Here is a 25,626-nt window from a genome sequence, read left to right as displayed (position 1 = left end):
GCAGCGCCCGGCACAGTCACCCTCGCGGGAGCGGTGCTCTGAAGGGAGGCGAAAAGCCGGGCAGCTCCCAGCTCCGGGCTCAGCCCACGCGTGCAACGCTCCCACTCGGGGAAGCTGCCTCACGTCGGGGCCTGCCTCTCGTAGCCACCTGTTTGCTGCCCCCGGGGGCGCGCGGGGAGACCCGAGGAGGCGCCGCGCGACGGGCGCGGGGGACACAGGTGAGACCGCGCGCCTCCCTCCGCGAGCGGCGGCCGGGAGCCCCCCCGCGGGCGGCGCTGATTGGCCGCGGCCGGGGCCGGGGCAGGCGGCGGAGCGCGGGACTGGCACCGCGCGGCTCCGCCCCGGGCAGCAGCGCAGCCCCGCGCGGGACACGGGCGCAGCTCCCCGCAGCCCGGCGCCCCCCAGCCCGGCCCACCGGCGCGGGACGCGAGGATGCGGCCGAGCGCGTAGGGGCTGTGCCATGCCCGGCGCACCCCGCCTCTGCCCCGGCAATGGTAAGGGGGCGCGCGGGGCTTTGCATCCCTGAGCGAGCGCTGCCACACGGGAGGGAGCCGGCTGCCGGGGACGGGACACGGGCTCCAGGAAAGCGGGGCAGGCTTTCCTCCCAGCGTCCCGTCCGTGAAGGGTTTTAAGCCCAGAGCCTGGCAGGGAGGATGTAGCTGGGGCTGGTCCTGCTCGGAGCAAGGGTTGGTTTGGGAGAGGTCCCTTCCCGCCCGCCTTGTCTGGGAGTCTCAACTGGGTCACCCCGAGATCCTCTCCGGCAGGGTTAGGTGGGCAAACAGGACTCGGTAGCTGAAACCTGGAGGTTGGCGGTGTGTTAAAAACCTCCCCGGCTGAGCTCTTTGCAGCTGACTTGTGCTGGTCTGTTGTCTGGAGTGGAAGATGAGGGAGAAGGAAGAGCTGGCGTTTTAAGCGGGGGTCTTAAGAAAAGGATGAGTAGCCCCACTTGCAGCGGAGAGGTTCAGAGAGCCCTTGTCCATCTCCGTGCCCGCCTGCACGTGTCCTGCAGCTAGAACTAGCCTCTCACCGTGCAGTAGATGCCGCCCAGTTAAGGTTACTTGAGCGAAATCATTATCTAGTGACTACAGTTGTAAATTGCTAAGTGTTTGGGAGTAATTATTTCCGTGCCATTTCTAATTCCAGTTATGGTGACCTGGGTATTAATTTGTTTTCACTGTGTAAACTCACTGAAGTCTGCACTTGCACCAAGGAGGAGTTTCTCTACTTGCGTCTGAAGGAATTGGTCTAGATTTTTAGAACTGGACATCTAAACATGCATGCCCATCATTTGCTTGTAAACTCACTATCCTAGTAATTGTGTCTGCAAATACATACAAATCTATGAGGGTTACACACCCAGTTCTTGCAATTCCATGTGCAAATTTTGTGTCTTTAATAATGGACAGAACCCCCTAAACATTTAGGCTGTTGTTCATGGCATTCATTTGACATGCATTTGATTATGAGAAAGGTATCTATCTGGTTTGTACTGATGTTTATCACTATAGTCCTAGTGCCTTGGAGGTTAATGAATTCTTATAACAACATGCCATGGCACATTTAACTTGATGCCACTGAGTTTGTTAATGGCAATGGTAATTTTTGGTCTGCTAGAATTATCAATAATGGTCAGTAAACTATGTGAAGGTGAAAGGTATCTTCTCTTCCCATATGCCAAGCGGCAGTAAGGAGATAGAGAAATGGGGACGTCGTATTCAGAAGTTTGTGCTGGGAAAGGGGGGAAATTTCAGTGCCTGTTGGAATTGGTATCTTAGTTAAACAGCTTTATGTTAGAGGTGCTGTCACTTGCCAGAGGGATACATGTTTCCTGGTAAGTACCAGTGCTATTACAAATAAAGCAGCTTTCTGCTTTGCAGCTGCATACGTGTGTGTGCAGAGTGAAAAGATTTTCATGGGGCTTGGATACAACAGGGAAAACCAGGGTCCACGCTAACCTGTGACTGAGGATAAATAGTGCTTAGCAACATCATCCTAGGTAGACTCCATCTCACCAAAGGCCTTCTTCAAACCCCACTGAAGTAGGAGGGAGTCTTTCCATTCACTTCAATGAGCATTGGATCACGCCCTGAAAAAAATGTTTGGTTTGAATGTGAATTTTAATTTATGAATTTGTGTGCAAGGGAGAGGGAGCAACAGTCCCTCTGCTTTGGGCACTTTCACTGTGAGCGAGAGAGAGTGACTGGGGCTTATGAAGCACCTTTTTAAAGGCAGCTTGTGAAACTTTGAACTGGCAGTTTTTCCCAACAGTTATTTCCCACTCCAAAACAAACTTCCCCCATGGAAACTTCATAAAAGTCTTGAGTAATTAAAACTACACAGCTGCAATTTGTTCTGCTTCAGTGCAGTGGGCAGATAAGCCCTGGTTTATCAAGTCTGAGGACCCAAACAGGACTCCCAGCTGACTTGAGCTAGCGCTTTGGAATCCATTATGTCATGACAACTGCATTTTTTTCTAATTTATGGGAAAGAGACTCAAAGTTAAAAAAAAAAATGTGTATGGATATTATCTTGTATGTTACAAAGGGAAAGATTTGCTCTTTCTGTCCATCTGTCAATCCACCCATCTATCCATCCCTTTGCTAGCTGACAGCTGTTACTCAGGATAGTGAGAGGGCTGTGTAACATTTTTGAAAGACATACTAGGTTTTATTGTTCCAACAAATGATGAATATGTTCCCAAAGCTACTCCAAGGAACTAGCAGTCAGGTCTGAGATTCTAATCAAGATAGCTCTGCCTTCTCTAGGAGAATACCAAGGAATTGAGGGGTACATGATATACAGTATTTAAAGGCCATACTGGGCTATCCCTGGCTGCTGACACCCTCCCATCCCCCCAAGTAAACTGAAAGGACTGGGTTCGGAGGAGCATTCCTTCCAGAAGGGGGAACTCATGCCATTCTCTGTGGTTAGTGTTATCTCCTTCTTCCCCAGAAGAGGTTTATGACTTTATTTTTCTTTTCTTAACCTGTGCCCAGCATTATTAGCACTACGGAATAATTCATTATGAAAAAAACAAGTACAATAAACCTGTTTCTTGGCATGCTTTAACTAAAATTTGATTATTTTGTAATTTCTTGAAAAGTTCGCTAGGGATGCAGCTGGTATAGTTCCCAATTTTCTCATAAATTTGTATGCAATACTTAGAAGATACCTCTGGTCTTCATGAAGCTGTAAAATATACCATCTGTGTTCCTGTGTTCATCCTTGTGGTTCTCCCTCTCCCCACTTGCCTTGTCCCTCCTTAAAGTCTAATGCTGCTGCCCTTGTTCTTGTGGCCCTGCATGCCATGTGTTGGCCCCTTTGTAAGCATCAAAACTCCCAGTGTCCATTCCTGAAAGGCAGTTGCATAGCCACTGACCCTTCTAAAAATCCATTAACTAGTTAAAACTAAGCAAAACAATTTCAAGTTTTGTCAAAGTAGAAATCTGTCAAAACCATAAAAGGAAGATATTAAAAAAGAGAGAAAGTGTAATAAAAAAGTATGCCAGTCTGGGAGTGTTTATGAATACAGGGTTTTAAAAAAATATACCCAATAATGAAAATTCAACTATGCAAATAATCTATAAACAGCCAGAGCAGTAACAGAAAGTAATAAAAGGCATAAAACATTTTAAAAACAAAGAGTTGTTGGACTACTAAACTGTGCCCCTGAACATCTCAGTGAGACCCTGGATTGTGTCATCAACAGGATGAGGAGCAAGACTCACTTGCAAAGTAACTAGTACATTTCTAGTAGGCCTGTGCGATGTGGCTAGTATTTGCTTTGGATTTGGATTTGGATAGTTTTGGGGACAGTGATTCGATTCAGTGATTCGAATCACTGTCCCAAATTTATTTGGCCGAATTGGCCCCATCCCCCGCCTGTTCTCCTAGCCCCGGGAATAGCTGCCCTGCGTGTCCCAGCTCCCAGGGCTTTGAAAAAAAAAGCCCCCATTCACCGGCTGCTGCCTGGTGGGGGGTGATCCTTGCTGCCTCCTGCTGCCCTGCACTGCGTGGGGGGCTCTGCATGAGCCCCCAGAAGCCTTGAGGCTGCTTCAGGAGCTGGTGAGTGCAGGGGGGGTTGTTGTTTTTTTTCTTAAAGGGCTGGGCTGAATCTCCTCGAAATCAAATCAGCACCCGAAGCTTCGCACAGCCCTAATTTCTAGGTATAAAGGTATGTACTGTCTGTTAAATAAACCTACATTAGTGAAGTAAAATCTCTTGTCTTGAGCATTCTCTCTCTCAACAACCCACTGGTTTCCCAATCCAAAGTTTTAAAATAAAACCTTTGAAATCTACAGGACAGTAGGCAGAGCAGGGGTATTCATCAGGTGAGTAAGGGTGGTAGAAGCAGTCTTTGTAAACCTTTTGGGTAAGAACCATTTTACAGCGTACAATGCCCAGTAAAAGAAGTTGCCCAATGAACTGAAAATCAACACCTTTGAAATTGGTAAGGAAAATGCTTCTTTCTGTGACACACACTACATTGCAGAACTCCCTGTCAAACAGTAGAATTTGACTTAACTATTCCAATTTGGACTGGCTTCTTTGGAGCCATGCTGATTTAAGCTAACTCAGTATATAGCCTAAAGAGTTTAGTGGGTGTTTATATGAATTATAATTATTCCTGCAATAAAACTAGGATAGCAGTCTGCTCAGCCTATAAAACATCATATGTTAGAGTATAACTCAGTGTCCAGACTCTCAAGGGTTAGGAAGAAGCTTCCCTTGTGGAAAGACTATTCAGTAATTTTGCACTGTTTCTTGTACCTTTATATGTACTGGCCATTTTCAGAGACAGCATAGTAAATTACAAGGACCATGCTATGGTTTGGTGAAGCAATTCCTATGTTGTAGTCAGGTCTTCAGGTAATATTCCAAGTTAAAAGACTTCAAATCTAAGCAACCGATACTCCAATGAAAACGTGAGATACCTCTTTATAAACCTTGTTATTTGATCGATCAGATTGGTTTGGTCTCTGTGACTGAAACAAGCTACTTACTACAGAAAGGTAGACTGTATGTACAAGTTTTACAAGGAACAGAAATACTTAGAGCATTTTACAGACTGATAACTGAACTGTTTTAAGGATGGATACATCAAATGGGATGAACTGATTCTTGTAACTTGCACGTAATGTAACAATATGGTAATCATAACCTGAACTTGCCACATCTCTACTGTTGTCTGTCTTATTTCTGTTATGACTTAGAAAAGAGCGTAATTTGTGTGGCAACAATTTATTCATAATGAATTAAAATAGTATAACTATTAGTTAGATTAGCAGTTCTCAACCTTGTGCACCTTACATCCTACCAGCTGTTTTGTCAAAAAACCCTGGTCCCACCATGATAAAAATAAAACCCCACAAAATTGCACTGTTCGAGATACCTGTTGATTCATCTTTTTTAAGTGCAAACAACTGATTTTTTTCAATCGGGCAATGAGTTGAAGTCCCACCTACATGACCTTTGTGTCCCACTAGTGGGACGCATCCCACTGGTGGAAAAACACTGAGTTAGATCACTGGAAAAGATAGGGATTTTATAAGGTAAGAAGGTATACAGCAATACAGATTATGACCTGAGTATTTCTCTTGCCACAATTATATATTGCCTCTAATGCACATAGACCCAGTCTCAGCAGAGGTAAATCAGCATAGCTGCATTATTGGGAAGGTCAGCTGCTCACCTGGAGGCAATGGCACTTGGGCCTACACAGCTGAATTACATCTATTAATTACATTTACCTGGATGGGCCATAATTGTCTGGGAAACATTCGCTTTTATAAATGTTTATGAAAAAACCCCACTGTTCAATGTATTGGCCTCCATAGTTTCTCCTTTCTGTCACCCATCATTCTTAGTGTCTGATCTATCTGCTGGACTTTATTCTCGTTGTACTTCCCATTGAAAATGCCAGCTTTCAGCACTGCACAATCTTAGCCTCAAGTGGTGCAGCTTGACATGGGTTACTTCCCCTGGGACTCTTCATGTGTGGGTCAGGGGCTGGGGGAGGGATGATCACTAGTTTGTTTGCTCGGCTACCATGAAACTGAAATGCATGTTTTTGAAGCAGACTACTATAACCTGGTCACATTCTGTAATTCTGTTAGTGTTATTAGAACAAATCATTTAATTTAAGAGGGAAAACCCAAATGAATACCAGTGGCTGCAGACACATGGGTTGCAGTGTGAGATGCAGGCAGCTGTACATAGCAGAAAGCAAATTAATTTGAATGAAGACAAATCGAATGTTGACAATTTCATGCAATTATGGAAACAATTGATGAAAACAGAAAGGGCTGCAGTCAGCCAATAGCTTGCACGGGAATGGAGGCAGGGGTTGAAGGGTGATCATGGTTCTCTGGTGCTGAGAGTCATCCCTACACAGAGGAGCACAACAGGACCCATGCACAACTGCTGCCTATTTTTTCCCTATTTTAAGACCGAGGTGGGAGTTAAGTGGTGATAGGTTTCATGCACTAGATAACGTCCTCCGTCATGCCATGGCCGCTGCTTTGTGCAAAGGTTTGATGTGTTGTGTGATGCAACATGGGCAGGATACAAGGCTTATTCATTGTGGGGGAAGTAGAGCTTTTCTACTGATGTCCACAGGCTCTGGATCAGACTTTATTTCAAATGGTTTATGGACATGTTTGGCAGGCAGTGCAGTAGCAGAGAAGTTAAGATGGCTCGCTACAGTGCTGCAGGCAATACTGTAAGCCTTGTTCCAGACTTGTGCCAAAGACCAGTCCCAGTCCACCCAACAGGAAATGGGTGACTGTTAGCCACATCACTGACAAGTGTTGCGCTTTTCAGGAACTGGTGTGTTTTAAACATGTGAGCCCAGTGGGCTGCTAAGCTTAGGAGAAATACGCTTTACTTTGGACATTTTGCTGACGTGTCCGCACACGTTACACTGCACCCTGCTATACCCTTCATCTCACACAGATGGCAGAAGTGCTTAACACCCATAGATTTGTTTAAAATTAATGAGGATTGCGTGGGATCAGCGCCTCTGAGGAGGCCAGTGTTAGCTGCCTTGCACATCCATCCACATACATTCCCACACCCACCCTCACTCCCCTCTGTCCTTTTCTACCTACATGCAGTTCTCTGTTTGTGCTTTATCTTTAGTTGTGGGGAGATATTTTGGGAAGAGCAGCATATAAATCTACTATATAAATGTCCAACTAAACTCTGGAAAGCTGCAGTCATGGACAGTGAGATGAGAATGTAGATGTTTTAGTGCTCAGCATTCATGTAATAACAACACAGTTTACAGCAGAGGCACCAGAGCTGTTCTCTACTATGGCAAGGCAACAGGATAAGGAATTCAGCCAGGCTTGGAGTAAGCAAAGCAAAGAGACAGTACGGGACAGCAAAGGAGCATTTGCTCATTCCACCTGGTCCGGCTCAGTTTGGTCAGGTTTACATCATTGTTGGAGAAGCTCTTTTATTTTCCCTTTAATTTTATTTTTATTTTTTGGTGTGAGGTGGTAAGGAGAAGTCCTGCTCTCATTATAGTTTCCATGGAGACAGATTTGATGCTGTACTTTAAAGAGGAGCTGAGTTGGCAACTGGCATTTTCATCTCGGCCAGCAGTTCCCACTGTCAGGGTGGAACCCACAGCCTGATTTTTCACCAACAACTACCTCAGTAGCTTGCTTCTTCATCAACTCACTTATCAGCTATAAAACAAGGGGTGCTTTTCTGATCATAACCAAAAAACAGTGTACCTATGACATGAGAAAAGCCCCAGGTCTTTTGGTGGCTCAGTTTTCATTTTAGTGTTGTTTGGTGGCTGGAACACAAGACACAATGGGCACATCTACACGTGTGTTTTAATGTCCATTGGCCTATTTTAATGAGCATTAAAGTGTCACTGAAAAAAACTGCTATTTAGTTAATGCCCATTAAAATAGACAAATTTGCATTAAGCGCCACTTAAAAACTGTGGGCATTTTTGCATGTGCTGTGGGATGTGGCATGGGGTGCTTTAATTAGCAAGCCACACTGATTAAAAATGCCCATGTGTCACATATCAGTGTCATCGCATGTCCCCACGCTGAAAAAATGGCAGTGGGGTGCTTTGAACTAAAGCTTATCGAATATGTTTTATTTCAAAGCGCACCACTGCCATTCTTTCAGCATGGAGACGTGCAGCGATGCTGATACATGTGATGTGGAAGGTTGCCGGAGTGCATCAATTCTTGTGGTCTACCACACTCAATTAATTGTCTGCTCTGAGGCACTGGATTTTCAGCACATCGGAGCAGGCTCTGCACATGTGTAGGAACCCCAAGCTTTTTAGTTACTGCACATTCTAGTATCTCACAATAGAGGGCAGCTATACACAAGCGTGGGGGCTGCTCTGGCAAGCTGAATTCCAGCATGTCAGACCAGACTTGATTAATAAAGTCTGCTGGAGTGTGGCAATTGCCACGCTCCAGCAGTCTCCTGTGTCTCGTGTATCAGTGTCCCTGCACTTAAAAATAGTGGTGGGGCACTTGAACTAAAGCTCAAACAAGCTTTAGTTTAAGCACCCCTGCCACCATTTTTAAGTGCAGGGATGCTGATACACAAGATGTGGCAGTGCTTTAATTTGAGTAGCTCTTTGAGCTGCTCTAATTAAAGTGCTGCCCCCCTCCCTTCACCATCCTCTCCCCTCACCCCCCCCCCCCCCCCAACTGGTCCTTTGAAGCATGTGTAAAAGTGCCTGGACATACTAGATTTAATGCACATTAACTAAAGCATGTTAGTGCATGCGTAGGCATGCCCAAAGGTATTACACACATTAGACATACCTAACTGAGGTATACATGAAATCAGGACTTCTGGATTTTATACATGGGCCTGAGACTGACTTCCTCTGTTGCCCTTGAAACATCCCTTAATTTTTTTGTGACACATCTGCCCCAGCTGCAAAATGGGCAGAATAGATACTTTCCTACCTCAGAAGGTAGCTGTGTGGATTAATATTTACCTGGTCTGTAAAGTCCAGCAGGCTTGCATCATCATGCTTTCAAGTCTATGAACTGAGGAATGTGTAAGTGCTAGACCACCTTAATTGAAATCAACAGGAGTTTTATTTTTGATTTTGACAGAGCCATGATTCCACCTACAGATTCAAAGGCCAGAAGAAACCATTATTCTCATCTAGCCTGATTCTTGTACCTAACACAGGTCATCGGTTCAGGAAAATCTGTAAGATACAAACAAAAGAAGCATTGACCCATAGTTGAGGAAATGGCATGGGTGATTCATTCCAAATAATCAAGGGAGGAAAAATAAAGAAATCTGTCTCTGAAAAGGAAAATTATTTTCTGTAATAATAATAAAATCCTGCTTAAAACTGTGCTGGACTGTGAGAATTTCCAGACAGCACATGTAAAAGTGTCTGGAAAGAAAGACTAAAATACATCAATTTCAAGCTGTGGTTAGACCTCCCCCTTCCATCCCCTGACACAGTTTGTTTTAGACTTTTCCTTGGAGCTTTGCTCTGCAACTAGGACTAGCGTTTTCATTAGGTTTTGTACAATGTTGAACAAAGCATTTGTAAGAAGAAATGACTTAATAAATTAAATGACTGAGTAAACAACTCAGTGCCTGAATCTGACTCCCTTCCTCATGTCGAGTAGGAGAAAAGGTCAAAAGTAATCCTGAGATAGCATGGTTCAGGCACACCAGCTTTTGTAGCCAACAGCACAGAAGGGAGAGATGTGGAAAGCATTATGTCTGGCTGCCTTTATCTCTCCAGCCTGAATGAGGTACCCATTCACAGCTCGGTTGATTCAGGGTGACATTGGGCACAAATCCAGAATAGGGCTCAAATTCATACTTCTGGGGGCTGTAGCCAGACACCTTAACAAAGCTTAAGATTTTGTAATTTTAGACATCAAATGCCTTATTTCTATAGGGTGGTGGGGATGCTGGGCCTAGAAGAAATACATTGCGACCTTGAGGGCAAAGAATGTGGAACGCAGGTTGTGAGGGATTGTGCCATATGCTCCATCTTGCCAATGGACATCAATAGGAGAAAGCCTCTTTACATGATGAAGCAGCATGGTGAAACTTCAAAGATCCTTTTTTCCCCCTTCTCTCCCAGTTTAGTGTGTTAGGTACAAGAGAAGTGCTACCTTTTGGGCTGATAGCCAGTGCTCACAGACTAAATGGCTTTAACAAGCATCTCTGAACAAGAAATGGCTGGGTTATACTGCTTGTGTTAATTTCCACCCAGTCATAAACCACTTTGACACTATACATTTCTCACCACAGTCTCAAGCAATTGTGATGTGAATGAGAAAGAGAGAATGCAAGCAAGGGAAGCCAGTGGGAAGACAGTTTGTGTTATATAGGTTCTTAGGAATGAATATCTTAGAGAATGAGATCTTGAATAGCTAGAGTGGTTCCTCTGAAGCATGTGTGATAAAAGGGCAGTGAGTGGAAATGAAGGACTTTTTTTCTTGCCCTGTGGCGAGGGGATTCCAGTCTCCATTGTCAGGATTCTGGCATGATTGTGGCAATAGCACAAAACTCGCTTGAAAAAGAAACCAAAGACAGATCTTGGTTTTATGCAACTTTCTTTAGGAAAGAGGCATAAGTGGCAAAAAAGAGACTGAATACAACAGTGCCTGGCTATTGGTGCTATATTTGATAGGCTAGGCAGACAAGATGGTTCTTATGGGGAATGCTTTGTGTCAGCTGTTCTTCAAAAGGTAGCATACGGAAATACACAGAGGTCCCTCTCTTGGCCTTTTATTTGACTAGATGAACCCTTTCTGGAGTGTTCCTCCCCCACCCCCTCAGGAAACATGTTTCTCTTGTGCTGAACAGATGACACATGGCAGATGATTATATATTGCACGCTCTCACCTGTTGTTTGGAGGAAATCAGTCAGGCTGAATTTTGCAATATTTAACTCTTTGTCAACTGAATCCAGCAGGAAAGAAATAAGAGATGTTGATATCACTGCTTCCTCCTCTGGAAGAGGTCAGTGACAATGAATTCATCTTCACAAGTCCCAGGAAGGGAGATTACTAAGTTTGGGAAGTGCTCTGTTGGTGCAGGTTGCAGAAGTGAAATCACAGTTCATCCTCCTAACTAGAGCCCAGATGGTGAGCTTAAGTCAGGGTATTTGCGTTTCATTCTTGGATGGATTTCCTAGAGCACGAGGAGGGAAGTATAAATTACATTTTTCTGGGCCATGGAGGTTCTGATTCTCCAGCAAAAAGTGGTTGCATGAAAGGACAGGGAATGATGCCAGGTGGAGGAGTTATATTAGTTTTTGGATGGACAAATTTATAGATGGAAGCTGTGAGAGGGTACAGCCTGCAGTGGACTTCCTCTAGTGAGCATTGCTCTCTTTCTTGGCAGGGTGGGTATCATCTCCTCTTCTCTGCTACAGCTGCCTCCCTCTGGTGAACTTACAGTTACCAGCACCGGGACTTATGTAGCAAAACTTAGTTTAAAACTCAGCTCTGTCTGTCCCTCTGTTCTCTTCATGTGGGACCTTTCACTGAGATAGCATCCAAATGGATCAAGGGGGAATTCAGGACTGATCAGTGGCAAATCAGACATTAAATCCCAGGAAATATATGTCATCAGCATGTCTTGCTACTCAGGGGTCCTGTGGCTACATGAGTTACACACTCCAATAAACTAGAGATAATGTTTGGGAAGCCAACAGGTCCTTTGAAGTTGGTGCCAGCATTGAACGACTTGTGCATTATAGTGAGAAAGAAGAAGTCAGCTGCCTGCCTGCAGAAAGTGATCCACTGGGCATCCCTACTTAACATCATCCAGTCACCAGCAGCTGCAGCGGGGTGTGCTTCCCCTCGGCTGTTGCATGCTAATTCTGGCTCCTGTCAGTACGAAGAGGAGAGGCTGTCTTTTGATTATGCAGTGTACAGAACAGTGACACATCCTGGTTTCATTGCAAAGGGTTATCATCTGCATCACTTATACCCTATCCTTCCATAGCGGACTGAGGTTTTTCAGAGGTGATCGCTTTCATTGGGATACAGGTGTCTTGCTCCTCCATTTGTTTTTTGGAAAGTAAAGCCCTTATATAAACACGTTTTTTTTTAACTTTATATAGAGCTTTTCATGCTGAAGAATCTCCAAAGGCTTTACATGCTGTATTGCCTTTAGAGATAAAGATTGCTTCATTGGCAAATGAAATGAAATGCATCTCTTCCTAGTGCAGAAAGCAACAGCTGTGAATATAGGTTCAGAAATTAATAGATTTTAAGGAGAAAAGGGGCTGCTGTGATCATCTGCTCTGTATTCCAGCATAATACAGGCTATACAGCTCTACCATTTATCTCCTTCTCTTGTCTTATCAGCTGTTTTTTGTTTGTTTTTGTTTTATTTTTGAATTGCAGTAGAATTGCATGTGTGTATGTGAAATTTCCCCGGTCTGATTGAAAGACTCCGAGTAATGCCGATTATACCCTTGATAACTTGTACTAACTATAAAACACCAGACAAACAAAAATAACCCCATACGTCTGACTGGGGTTAAAGTTTTCCTGAGCTGAGTAAAAGGACTTTGTTACCCTCCTCTGGGCTATGCAGCTGCATTTGTGGGTGAAAGATATCTCTGGAAATACAATTGCTGCAATCCCCGATTGCCTGGTTCCTTGCATGAACAGTCTCTTCAGGTAACAGTTGCTGAAGCATACAAAGATTCAGGTTGCCGAGATAGTTCTAGTACTTGATAAAGGAAGTAAACGTTAAAATCAAGAAAAAAGCCCCCCAAAAGGGTTCTGCTACTCATGTTCCTTTGATAACAGTGTGGGGACAAATAATTAAACTGTGAAGCAGTCTGTGGTGACAGACTTGGACTTCATCAGGTGGCAAGGCTGATTTCTTGTGGAAGATGCCATACTTTAAAAGCAGTCCATCTGGGAGAAGTTAGGTGCTGTACTGTGGAGAAGTCAATCCCTTAACTCCTTGGGAGTTGGACTGTTCAGATGAGAGAAGCAATGAGGTAGTGTAGATAGGCCTAGTTCTGCAATCTATTTATGTGCAGCATATGAGGTCTGTACAAGGTGGTCACAGAATAAAGAATTAGAGATTATACAGACTTGATAGTTCTTGGATTTAAATTCTCCCCTTTGGATCCCTTTTGGAACATGTGCAGGGATCTCCCCCTGAAGTTTGTTCTCCAGGACTTTACCTAACCTAATTTTACGTTTCTCCATCAGTGAACTTCCGTTGTTTCTCTTGCAACTTCACACTGTAGCTTGTGAACAGTTAGTGGTACCATATTCTTCAGAATGGCTATTTGCTTATTCCAGAAATCCCTACATCCTTAAATTAAATTATTAATAAGATTTTAAAATATGTAGATGAATCCGATTCCCTTTTCAAATATTATAGCCCCTTTGAATTAAGTGAATGATTTCTGTTCTACATACGTGAGTGAGGAGAATCAGACTAATTTTTTTTTAACTGCTTAATCCTCGACCTCTGTTTTTGGATGGAAGTGCCTAAATGTTTTTAGGAGCCTAAGCCTTATTTCCAAAATGGACCTAGGCATTTAGGACCCTGATTTTTATTGAAAGTCACTGGGATTTAAGCTCCTTTGGAAAAATGTACTTCCTATTTACATGCAAAATTGCAATAGCTTAAAAAAATCTTACGGGTTTCTTAGCTTTACAGTCTGTAAAATGACTGTATGGAAATTCTTAAATTGATTTAAACTTAGACTCATAGGGTGCCTATACACGAGCAGCAAAGCTGTTCCAACATCTGGAATTCCAGCGCATTGGAGCAGACTTGATTAATTGAGTCTGCTGGAGCATGGCAGCAGCCTCCTGTGTTTTGAGTATCAGTGACCCCGCACTTAAGAATGGTGATGGGGGGCTTGAACTAAAGCTCATTGAATGAGCTTTAGATCAAAAGCCCTTGCCAGCATTTTTAAGCATGGGGATGCTCAGACCACTCTAATTAAAGTGCTGCCACCCCCCTACCCCCGGAGCGTGGGTAAAAGTGCTCATAGAGGAGTAGGACTGGAAGGGACCTCCAGAAGTCATCTAGTCCAACTCCATGCCTGAGAGGATCATTCCTATCCAAACCAGCCTATACAATCCATTATCTAAAGTCTACATAAGACTACCCTTAACCCTGACACAGCACAGACCTCGCACCCAAACCCGCTACAAGTAAAGTAGGGGAACCATGGCAGTCAATGTCCTGCTTTTATGAAATGTTGTTGATATATGCTCAAGAGATCCTGGGTAGAGGGTCATGCACCCCGCTGCAGAGGAAAGCAAACCCTCTACAATCCATATCAATCTGACCATGGAGTAAAATTCCTTCCTGACCACAAATGTGGTGATTGGTTTGACTCTGAGTGGAGGGGCAACATCCTCTATCCAGAAACCTCTGGCTTTGGTCCCAGAAGGAGCATTGGCACAGCCCAGCCAAAGTCCCAAGCCTAGGCTGTAGCCAAGACCCAGTGCCCCAAGGGAGGCTTAAAAACAGCCTGATGTGCAGCAGAAATTGTAGGTGGGGGCAACCAGTAAAGCTCAGAAGCATGGGAAATACCCATAGAAGAACACAGGCATAGCTATGCCTCGGACCATCCCTGACCAGTGGCTGTCCAGCTTCTTCTTGAACACGTCCAGTGATGGAGAGTCCACAACTTCCCGAGACAGGCAGTCCGTTCCATGACTTCACTATTCTAACAGCGAAGAACTTTTTCTGGATATGCAATCTAAACTTACTTTGCTACAACGTCAAGGCATTGGTCTTTGTCCTTATATGAACTTTTGCACCCACCCTCAAAGCACGCTTGCAACATGCCCATCCCCTGTCAGCTGCTGAAGTGAGAATGAAAAAAATAGATCTAATTTAATTTACTTCAATGTTAATTATAGCAACATGTTGCTAAGCCCCACATGCATTGAAAAAGGAAAGCTTACAATGTGTGCTACTCTACTGTAGGTGAGGAAATTGGTTTGTACTGACCACATCCCATGTAATAAAGGGGAATACAAATCGACAGCAAAGTTCTGGAGCTTCCCATGAGACCCTGAAAAACTTGCAGGGTGAATGATTGGAGTTGCTGATCTACAAACCTCTACAGACTGGGGGGCAGGCGGACTGGAACATGTCATGCAAAGGGGGCTGCTCTTTCCCTCAGGTGAGGCCAGGGGGATATGGAAGAGTGTGAAGGTGAATAGAAATGGTGGGAATGAGAATGAACCAGTCATGAATCACCAGTGTAAATGCTAGTTTCTTGTTACCATTTGCTGTCTGAAGAGCTGGCTCAAAGTTCCTCACACTTCCTTGCCTTTCCACCTTTCCTTTGCCTTCAATCATTTTGCATTTAGAAGTGAGAGCTGAATTTTGCTCTCTGTCCTACATGGCCTTGCTTTCACAGACACAGCCTCTGGCTCAGAAAGCATTTCAGCAGCAGCCAGGATAAATAATCCCCCCAGACAGCTATCATGGGAGCAGATAAGAGAAGTGCAGGGTAATTGACTTGTTGCTTGTGTTAGGTGAATAACTTACCTGGTTCAGGAAAGATGCCACGATCTGCTTAAAAACAAATTGTCAAGAAACCTTTTATGAGTGTGTAGGTTTCTCTATGTTGCACTAACCTTATTATGTTACCTATCTGGTCCCTTTGATATTGCAGTTTTATAAAAGAAAATAGCCTATACTGTCAACAATACTGTTTACATTTAATAAAATAAACCAGGAGTAACTAGTAGGGTCATGACTAAAAACCAAGAAAAATGGAGAACTTAAAGCAGGAGACATCCTTTCTTTTGTTCTTAGCAATACAGCAAGTTGCTTGATGTGCAAAGGGCAACTATACACAGCCTTGCTACAATAATTGTTACTGCTGCTACAAGAAAGAACAACAGTATGGTGTCCATAAGAAAGCACTGTGTGAGCGTGTTTGCGTGTGAGAGTGCACCTGATTTATGAAAGTCTGCACTGAACTCAATTCAAAATGACTGATGGCATCAGTGAAGACACCTTGGAGAGATGATAGGGAAGTATAGTGAAAACAAAGGCGGAGCAATGACCCAGATAAATGCAGCTCCATTCTCTTTGGTCTTGGGCATTTATACAACTCCCATCACCACTATTTTCCTCCCATCACCGCCATTTTCCTCCCACACAACAGTACTGTGTGAGAGGAAAATGCTATTATCCACATTTTACAGATGAAGAACTAAGGCAACGTGATTTGCCCAAGGAGACATAGGCAGAGCAGCAAATCTATGGCAGAGAAGGAGCCTAAGTCTCCCCAAACCTAAGCTTAATGTGCCCTTCCTCTCCACTTATATTTACAGCTTCTACAATCTCCATAGGGCTTTCAGTGGCAGCTGCTGGAATTTTCCCCAAATTCATGCAAGTAACAGTTTAGCTGGCCTTTGTATCCTGCCTGCTACCATCTCACTCATGTTTCTAGAGGAGGAACAACATGGCCCTCCATGACTCCCTTTACACCATCACTTCTCCATCGTTGCTTCATTTAACAATAGTTTAAAGATGTAGCTGTCTGGGTTAACAAATGAGTATTCTTCCTTCAGTCCCATTTGTACCCTTGCTCAGGCTTGTTTGTTTAGTTATGAACGTGGTGATATTCCCAACAAACCTAAATGGCCACATCCTAAATCTACATGTCTGATGCCCAAAGACCCCAAGCTTTGAGGGAAAGATTAAAAGTATTGAGACTAGAGGACGCACCATTCGCTTTTGGGGGACCATAAAGATGCTCTTTTCTAGGGGCCTGATTTCAAAGTCTTTACTGAGGTTTTACTCCTACAAAACTTTTGACTGAAGTTAATTCCTGAACAAGGGAAGAACAAAAGACTTTTACACTTTGTGGCTCATGACTCAAAGGATGAGGGAGCTAAAAGAAAGCAAGCTGTATTTGATCCTGGTGTCCAGCCAGATAAAAGAATTCCCTGAGGCTGGAGTGTCAATTTTACTGATGCTACCCAAAGGATAAGTCTGTGGCTTAACTGAGTGCTCTGGAATCAAGGAGAAAGAGAGAAGAATGTATAGTACCTCCTGCTTCCCCTCAGCCCTATGCCATAAATACAGTTGCTTTTTAAGTATAGTCTTTCCCAAGCTTTCCAGGAGGTGTCAGCAGCTCTAGTGCTTCTGTTTTGTTTTTTTTTGCTTGTGTTGCAGCAGGAGAATTTAAGAGAATGTGTGAAACAAAGCCTTGTCTGTTATCACTGTGTGAATAGGGAAATGGGAATGGGACATGGTGACTGTACTCCTGGACCACTGAAACCAGTGGCAGGTTTCCCTTTGATTTGAATGTGCGTGGACCTGGATATTTGGAATATTATGTAGAGTCTGTTTACAGCATTCTTCTCCTGGGGGAAAGACTTCCTCTTAGGGTACATGCACATTGCATTCATTGCTGTGCCTTCAGCTTGAGTAGACATGGTTTCATAGTTTCATAAATGTTAGGGGCTGGAAGGGACCTTACAGATTATCAGGTCCAGTACCCCAGCACTTTGGCAGAAAAGACTGTTGGGATCAGATGACCCCAGCAAGATGGGCGTCAAGACACTTTTTGAAGATCGCCAGGGTGGATGACTGTACCAGCTCTGGGGGAGCCTGTTCCAGATCCTCGGCACTCAACTTGTAAAGTTTTTCCTTGTGTCTAGCCTGAAATGATCTTCAATCAGTTTGTGCCCATTATTTCTTGTCCTCCCTCAGGGGGCTTTGGTGAATAGATGCTCCCCCAGGCCCTGATGTATGCCCCTGATGTACTTATAGGCTGCCATAAAGTCCACATGCTTGAATTCTTTTTAAACTGGCAGGCTCAAGTACCTCTAACAGTGTACGTACAGTAGCATGAAACTCAGGGTGTACTCCCTGACCAAGTTTTACTCAGCTTCTCTGGAGTTTCTGCGGCCTGCATGGAGCTTTGCAGTACTGCAGGTGCTCTGCTAACAGTACCTGAGACAGCTAGTTTAAAGGTAGCTCAGATATGTCTACATTCGCTTCAGTCAGAGATGTGCCTACAGCATAAATGTACCTTTAGAGCACCAGGATAATAAAACTGTCTAAATTTACAAGTGCTTGAGCTCCTTGGAGGATGCCATATATATGCTAACTTTGAGCCCCCTGTGGAAACAGATTACTTGAAAACTTCAGTTAATGCAGAATGACATTGCAGAATGACAGCACTGCGTATTTTATGACACCTCACACATATAGACTGTAAATTCTGGCTGCAGGGAATACATTTGTCCCTAATCTTTTTCAGGGTGCTATTCACGGTTTTAATTTAAACCGTAAATGATTTTCAGCCTGTTTTTCATAGAGATAGCATAAAGGTTATGTCAGCAGTAGAGAGCAGTTGAGATAAGCTGCCTCTGCCCCTGTGGCTTGTACTCTTTGCACTTTGGACACAGATGGATTATCTAGCCCATCCATTTCACACTGCCAGGGTGTAAATATGTATACCATAATCAGGGCCCAGTGCATAATACTCTGGGTGTGATTGTACCGTTCATTGTTCTGGCCATGGGACAGGACTGCATCAGCTGAGAGTGATGGTTACAGATGTGACATTGCTGCCCAAGGAAAAATATGCTCATATGGCAGAACAAGTGTTAACTATTGCAGACAGTAAAATGTAGCTTTTTCACTTGAAGCAGCAGGCATTGTATTCAATCAGAGAAGAAAAGAGAAATTAAAAAAAACCAAACCCTTCATACCATTTTGGACTGGACCCTAGAAGAGAATCATAGATGCCATAACAAACCTTGGGTGCCAGTCAGAGAATTTTTCTGTTCCGTGCTAATGTTTGTAACAGGGTTGGAGTCAGAACTGCTTGTGTAACAACTCGTGATTTTCACAGCATTTATTTATTTGTTTTATACACATGTTCAGCAATGCATTTCTGTCTCAAACTGTGTTTAGCAACCTCAACCGTAATTTCATATTTTTATTCTAGAATTATCACATTAGATTGCCCACAATCTGGTTTACACTAGAATGTCATCACAATGGGATGTCTATAGTAGATCATTACACCAAACATGGATATTGTGTAATCTTAGAGAGGCTAGATGAGAAATGTACCTTGCATGAGAGAATCTTTCTCCGAGTAATTCTTTTTTCCAATATTAAAACCTATTTAGAAAAGATACTGAAAGGACTTTGTCCATCATAAAATCACACATTCTGTGTGTGTGTGCATGTGTGTGTGTGCATGTGTGTGTGTGTTACTTTTTTTTGGGTGCTTACTGGTTTTTAGCAAATTAAGAGCTGAATCCATGTAAATAGGGGGATGTTTTAATTATGGCTGAAAATAATGGAAGTCTTAAGTGAATTTGAGAGAGCTTTTGGAGTAGAGTTCAGCTGACAGTTTGAATCTTGTGCTTCAGTCTATTCAAATCCACAGGCTGAACATAGAACTTACTAATCACTTGGAGAGAGGGGTGCACATTCAAATCATTTCTCCCTTTTCAGAGCAACACTCTGCTCTCTCAGCTATTCCTTCCTCCTTTTCCTCGGCTGACATATTTTTTAATGAGAATTGCTGTTCCATTCATTTTTCACACTGAGCTTACTCACAGGGGAGTGATGTTTGCTCCACAACTGGCTCCGTTGAGTACGGAGCACTCATGAAGCATCAGGCAACATGCGTAAGGATGGCAAATCCTAGGTAATACAGAGAACATCTTCTCAAGGCTTTCCCACACATTATTCGTCTGCCACTAAACCGAGGAGCAGACCCTTTTTTCCCTTATCCTTTGATGGTATACTGGCCAGAGGAGTTGACTTGTTGGACCATTTACCAATTCTATGGGGCCAAGGAAGGCAGAAGAAACACTTGAATCCATCATGGCAATTTAAGTGGGGGTTGGACTAGATGACTTCCTGAGCTCCCTTCCAACCTTAATTTTCTATGATTCTATGAAGAAGGGGTAGCTTAGGAAAACATTTAGTGTCTTGGTGGAGGAAGTTATGGGAAACTCAGACCCTTGTTCCTGGTCAATCAGGACCAAGAGCCGTGGTGAATGATCATGGCAAAGCTTCCGATTCCCCACTGGAAGAGTGTTTTCTCATAGTAGATGTATCCGGAAAGGATTACAGGAATGATTAGATAGCAGGATAGGTGACTCACTCAAAAGGGAACCTCAGGCCCAGTCTGAAGGAAAGGATTCTGCCATGACACATCCTGGGGAAATGGGCTGTGACATCCTGAACATAAATAAGGAACTGGTTAAGATGACTTACTTAAACCCAAGAGAATATTAATTTTAAAGGCTCTGGGTGCGATGAACTAGTTTTAGACTTCAGGTGGTGGGGAAATGAGGCAGGGTTCATGGAGGGCCATTCCAGGCCACAAGGTGCAGACAGGTTGTCTGGGACATAGCCCATCCACACACCCAAGGAGCTCAAGAGGCCAATGGTCAGGTCTCTGCAATGGTGAGAATCTGCAATTCCCATTAAAACCTGTAGGATGGTGATTCTCAACTAAGGTGGCATGGCACCTCGACATCCTTTCAAGGGTGCCATAGGCTGCTGTACAACATTAGGACTGCTTAGGTTGGCAGACATGATTCACAAGATAAACCCAGAGAATTTCAATAGGGATCCATATCATTAAAATTATTCTGACCTGCAGTGGTCTGAGTTTTTTGCAACATAATTGCTGTATTATTTTTCTGTAGACAAAAAAAATAGTGAAAACTGAGAGCTGGCATTTTCCAAGTGGTGCCTCAAGTCTAAAAAGGTTGAGAACCACTGCTGTAGGAGCTTTACACCTATCAGGATCTTGCCCAGTGGGACTTGGTGGTTTCAGGATTTGGTCTACGGAGCTTATATTTCTCAGCGAGGCTTGCCTCACCCTTAAGAATGGCAAGGTAATAGTTGTTAAGGCACCTCTGAAACGAGAGAGAGAGGAACTTGAGCTGCGTGTGGGAAAAGTTCTAACACAGGAGCTCATGGGACCTCTGTCATTACTGTATCAGCATAGCAGTGACTTTGAGATAGTAATTATGCAAGATGATAGATGAAACAACTTAAACATATGTGCTAGGGCAATTCCAGTTACAGAACAGATACTGCACCTTGACTTCAGCTCTATAAAAAAAAAAACAACTACACAGAAAGATTAGCTAGAGCCAAGGGTGGTGCATGATGATCTTGATTTGGATTATTATTCCTCATGGAGGCATTTGGAGCAACCAGGGTTTGAATTATTGGGGAGCTTGGGGGGAGGGAGGGGCTGAGCCCCCCCATAAGAGACAAGAGCCCCTCCCTTCCCCCCACAACTGCCCAGAGCCCATGTGCTACTGTGCACACCCCTCGACCCACCCTATGCCTTTCTAAGGAGCCCAGGGGGTGATGGCTTCTTCCGGCTGCCAACACCGCTGGCCCCAGCTCAGTGGTAGTGGCAGGGATTTGTGTGCACGGCCCTGATCCCGGTCAATTTTTTTTGCAGACCCCCCACAAGAGTCCAAGTGTCAACAAAGTCAAATGCTGGGAGCAACATTACATTCTTAAAAATAAATCAAAAAAGATATACTGTAATCTGTTTCACTAATCCAAAGGGCATCTCTTCACCTGCTTTTCCTCTGAGCCTGCAGCTGGGTTAATTCTTTGTACACCAAAGGAACTGCAGGAATCTGATGTTTTTACAGTAATGTTTTTTAATATGGGATTTATGAGGGCTGGTCAACATTTTGTGTCAAATTGTTATTCAACCAAAAAATGGATTTTTTCCTAAACTGTTCATGAAAAGTATGTTTCCTGTGTAACAGTATGGAATTTTTTTTTGGACAAAGGCAGAATATTTCCATTCAAATGTAGCACAATAGAGTCTCCTGAGAGTTGCTGCTGAATTGGCTTATGCCCTCTTTGAACATCCACAGCCCAGGTTCTCTGACCAAACTGCATCCCGTTTGTGCACTACAGCCAGGGACTCCCCGGATGCACTGCCCCTCCCCAAGATAGGAGACAGTGGTGGAAGATGGAGTCACCCTATAGAAGGCAATGGGAGAATAAGCCCTTGCATTTAAAGTCCTGTGTAGCTGTCTCACAGCATTTCTGAATCAAGTCAAATATTTCTGGCTTTTTAAACTGAAAATTTTAGGTGGTCTACTGAAGGAAGCACATTTTTTTAGGTGACATCTTTGTGATTATAAACCAAGAAGAACACTGAATGGTTAAGAAAGAGAACGGGAATAAAGGAAGACCCAGATGATCTTTCATAGAACTTATTTCATTTTGATTTTCTACTTGATACAATGATGCATTAACACTGTGGCCTCTGGGATTTTTGTAATCTTTTGGGAGGCTGTGGACTAGATCCGCTTGTATACCTTGTGATTGCACCATGAGATCTGAGTATACTGATTTAAACCAATGGGAACCGGGCCCTCTAATGCTTCCTTTTAGGTACTTGACATTTCAGTAGGTGGCCTACAGGAACTTGGGGCAAAGATTTGTTTTATTTTTGAGTAGTTCCTGCCCTTTGGTTTTATGTGTTACCATCAACAATTTCAGTCCTGATGCAGGGCAATAGAAGGTGTTAATTCATCATTGTTGGACTGGCAGTGCTTAGTCTCTTTTTGTCCTGTGCAGTTCTATAGGCAGGAAGTGATGAAATCTGACCTGATTGGAACCAGGAACTGGTTTGGGGCTTTGCTAGAAATCCTGTCTTAGGAAGTTTTCAGTCCAGTTTCTAGACTGAAGAGATGTAGAGTAGTTCAGGCAAGCAAACAGTTGAGAGGCTGGTCAGAAAAGACAGCCTGTTTAGGTTCATTTCTGATATAAATAAAAATTAACCATAATGCTGCATAAGCAAGAGATTATTTGGCCCCAACTCTTTGATATCAGGACACTTTTCTTTTGTCTGAAAGAGAAATACTGATACTGTTTGATTGCTTCCCTCCCAAGACGTCACCCACCTTTGTATTTCTCTGTCAATTGGCTTGGAATCGCTCAGTACAAAGACTAACCAAAAAACTGTCACCTTTATAATAAAAGACTGAGTCTATTTTAAAACGTTCAGACTTCCATTGTGTTGGTGTTGTGTTACTCAGTTTACACTCTGCTGTGATCTATGGAGGGTTTTAAGGCTTCCATGAATGCTTGGCTATTTACAGTCATCTCTGCAGGTTTTGTCCTCAACTAATTATGCTATTCCACATGACTGACAGCTCTCTTTTCTCCAACCTCCCCTTTTCAATACCAGCTACAGTTACTGTGCTTTGCATGTCCACATCTATTACTTGCTAGATTGCCTCCAATAATAGTACACAGCTATGACTACTCTGGGCATCACAAAGGACATTGTAGACTCTTCACAAAGGCTGATGACGCTGGGACATTTGATTTAGGTCAGCATAGAGAACAGTCCTTAGCCCAAGGTTAAGTGCAAGCAGGATTCTTACTCTCTCACCTTTGGGGTCAGTGGGTGAGAAGTTAACATCTAAACGAATTTAGATCACTTTCTCCTTCCCTTAGTTGATTCTAGAGGCATATTTTTCTTGAGAATAGTGGACAGAGAGGCTCTTATTTGCTGTTGTTTCCTGAAACAGGTGCATGTAGATTCAGGTACTTTTTTATCCATTTTTGGCCAATACATGGAACTTAAGGAGTTCTGAAATGCATCTTCCAAATGTCTTTGATAATTAGAAAGTACTTCTGCAGCACCCTCCCCACCCCCCACCCATAAGATTTCCTGTGTCTGGGAATCTAAACCATTTAAAATCACGATCCCTAATGCACAGGATGCCTTTGCTTTCATACTGTGTATTGGGCATTGTGCACATTTAATTTCTCCTCTGTGCTGCCTCACCACACTTGCCTACAAGGCTAGGGACAGACATTACACATAAGCCGATTTAAGTGACCAGAAACTGGTCTAAACCTGTAACAGAACAGATGTTCAGTGTACATAAACCAGTTCGAAAATGGTTGAAAGTGATTTGAGATAAATCTGGCTGAATGTAGTATCAGACTTAACTGGTTTGGGTCAAACCAGTTCATGCAATGTTTGTCCCAGATCCCTTCCTGGTTTAAGTTAAATCAGAATCCCTCAACATCCCAGCATGTTCTCTGGGCTGGGCAGGGCTGTGTGTTGGAGCAGAGCAGGGGTGGCTCTACCCCTCTCCTTCCTAGCCAGAGCACTATCACAGCTCCAACTGGCTGAGGGACTGCAGCAGCTGCCAGGCTTCCCCCACTCCTCCACCCTGCTTCCCACTGGCTGCTCAAGCAGGGATCCCACCCTTCTGCCCCTCTCCCATGGCAGGAACTTCAGCACAGGGACCTGGTATTTGCACCCTCCTCCCCCCCACTAGCTAATGCTGAGAAGTGTCTGTGTGGGTCTCCAATTTCACTGGAATAAAGGTGGACAGCTAGTGGCTTGCAAATGCACCCTGCAGATAAGAAGAGCTTGAAACTAATGAGGGCTTGATGGGCTGATTGACAGATTGCAGCCAGTGTGTCTTCAAGAAGGGACAGAGAAAGGTGTTAAAAATGACCTGGTTTGCAGATAGTCTGAAGAAGCAGGGAGATGGAGATTGAAAAACTCAGTATCAACAGATGCAGGGTCTGGCAATGCTCCTGCCCCTTGAACAGCGAGCGGGGAAAAGCCTGAGACAGTGCAGGCAGGGTGAGGGGTTTACACCCCTTTCTAATCAGAGGTCCTGCCAGGGCTTGTCCGTGGCCCACACCTCAGCTCAGTACTGTGGAAGGGAGGGTGGGCTGCTCTAGAGTCCCACCACTTTCTAGCCTGAACCACTGCAGGCATGTGCCTGCATCTCTGAAATGAAAAGTGAATGTCTATCCACCTCCAAATCAATTCAAGCTTTGCAGGTTAGACTAACTAATCAATTCAGGCTCAGGCTTTTTGAATGTCTGTCTTTTGCCTACGAGGATGTCAATCCCTATCACAGCTGTAGCTGGAGCCAAAATTCAAGCAGAATGTCCAAGTGGAGGATGAAGGAAGGACCTTTAAAGTTTAATAAGGACTGGCGATAATGGGGCCCTTAGTGATCCAAGATGCAAAATACCAGTCTGTGAGCATTCAGTATTATTATTAATGGTACTACTGATAAGGGCAGAAAACTCAGTGCAAGGAGTTAGCTAGACCCCTCTCATTTATCACAACCCAAGAACCTGCTTTATTCCTCTCTTTCCTGCTTTATCCTCTGATAGAAAGTTGTAAAGTGTCTGAGGCATTTGGCTGTGTAACCCCTTCCCTCCTGCTGAGTCTCAGTTTCTCCTCCTAGTTCATTTCTCCTTTTTATCAAGACAGCATTCCTTCCTTCAGCAAATGACTGATCCTTCAGTGACCTTCAGGTCCCAGGACAATTATTATTACAGCTTTTGTTTGTTATTAAACAAATCAAATAATAAAAATATCAGAACACAGATCAACGAGCCAAAAATAGGAAACCCAAGAGAGCCTCAAGGCCCCAGGCTCAGCACAGCAGAGCATTTTTAGGTGTTGATGCTAAAACAACAACAATACAAAAAGAGCCCCAAAGACATCAGAGAAGAAAAATGACAAAACACAGCGCACAGTTATTATCATTCTTCATTGAAATTCAAACTGCAGGCAAAAATAGTATCACTACAGGATGCTCTGCAGTTTTGTTAGTACTG

The 25,626-nt window shown here is 43.7% G+C and overlaps 1 protein-coding gene across 1 annotated transcript in view; it reads left to right on the top strand.

The window, feature by feature from the left end:
* The first annotated feature begins 348 nt into the window (after nt 1–348).
* HTR4 (5-hydroxytryptamine receptor 4) overlaps nt 349–25,626 on the top strand; it is a 258,458-nt gene continuing 233,180 nt past the window's right edge. Inside the window, exon 1 of the mRNA XM_019478656.2 lies at nt 349–494. Within this exon, the coding sequence (XP_019334201.1) occupies nt 461–494 (34 nt within the window). The 5' untranslated portion in view covers nt 349–460. The remainder of the gene's footprint in view (nt 495–25,626) is intronic.

Source organism: Alligator mississippiensis, chromosome 9 (genome assembly GCF_030867095.1).
Source record: "Alligator mississippiensis isolate rAllMis1 chromosome 9, rAllMis1, whole genome shotgun sequence".
NCBI lineage: Eukaryota > Metazoa > Chordata > Crocodylia > Alligatoridae > Alligator > Alligator mississippiensis.
Note: the sequence above shows the minus strand (reverse complement) of the source record. Positions and strands in the feature narration are given on the sequence as shown.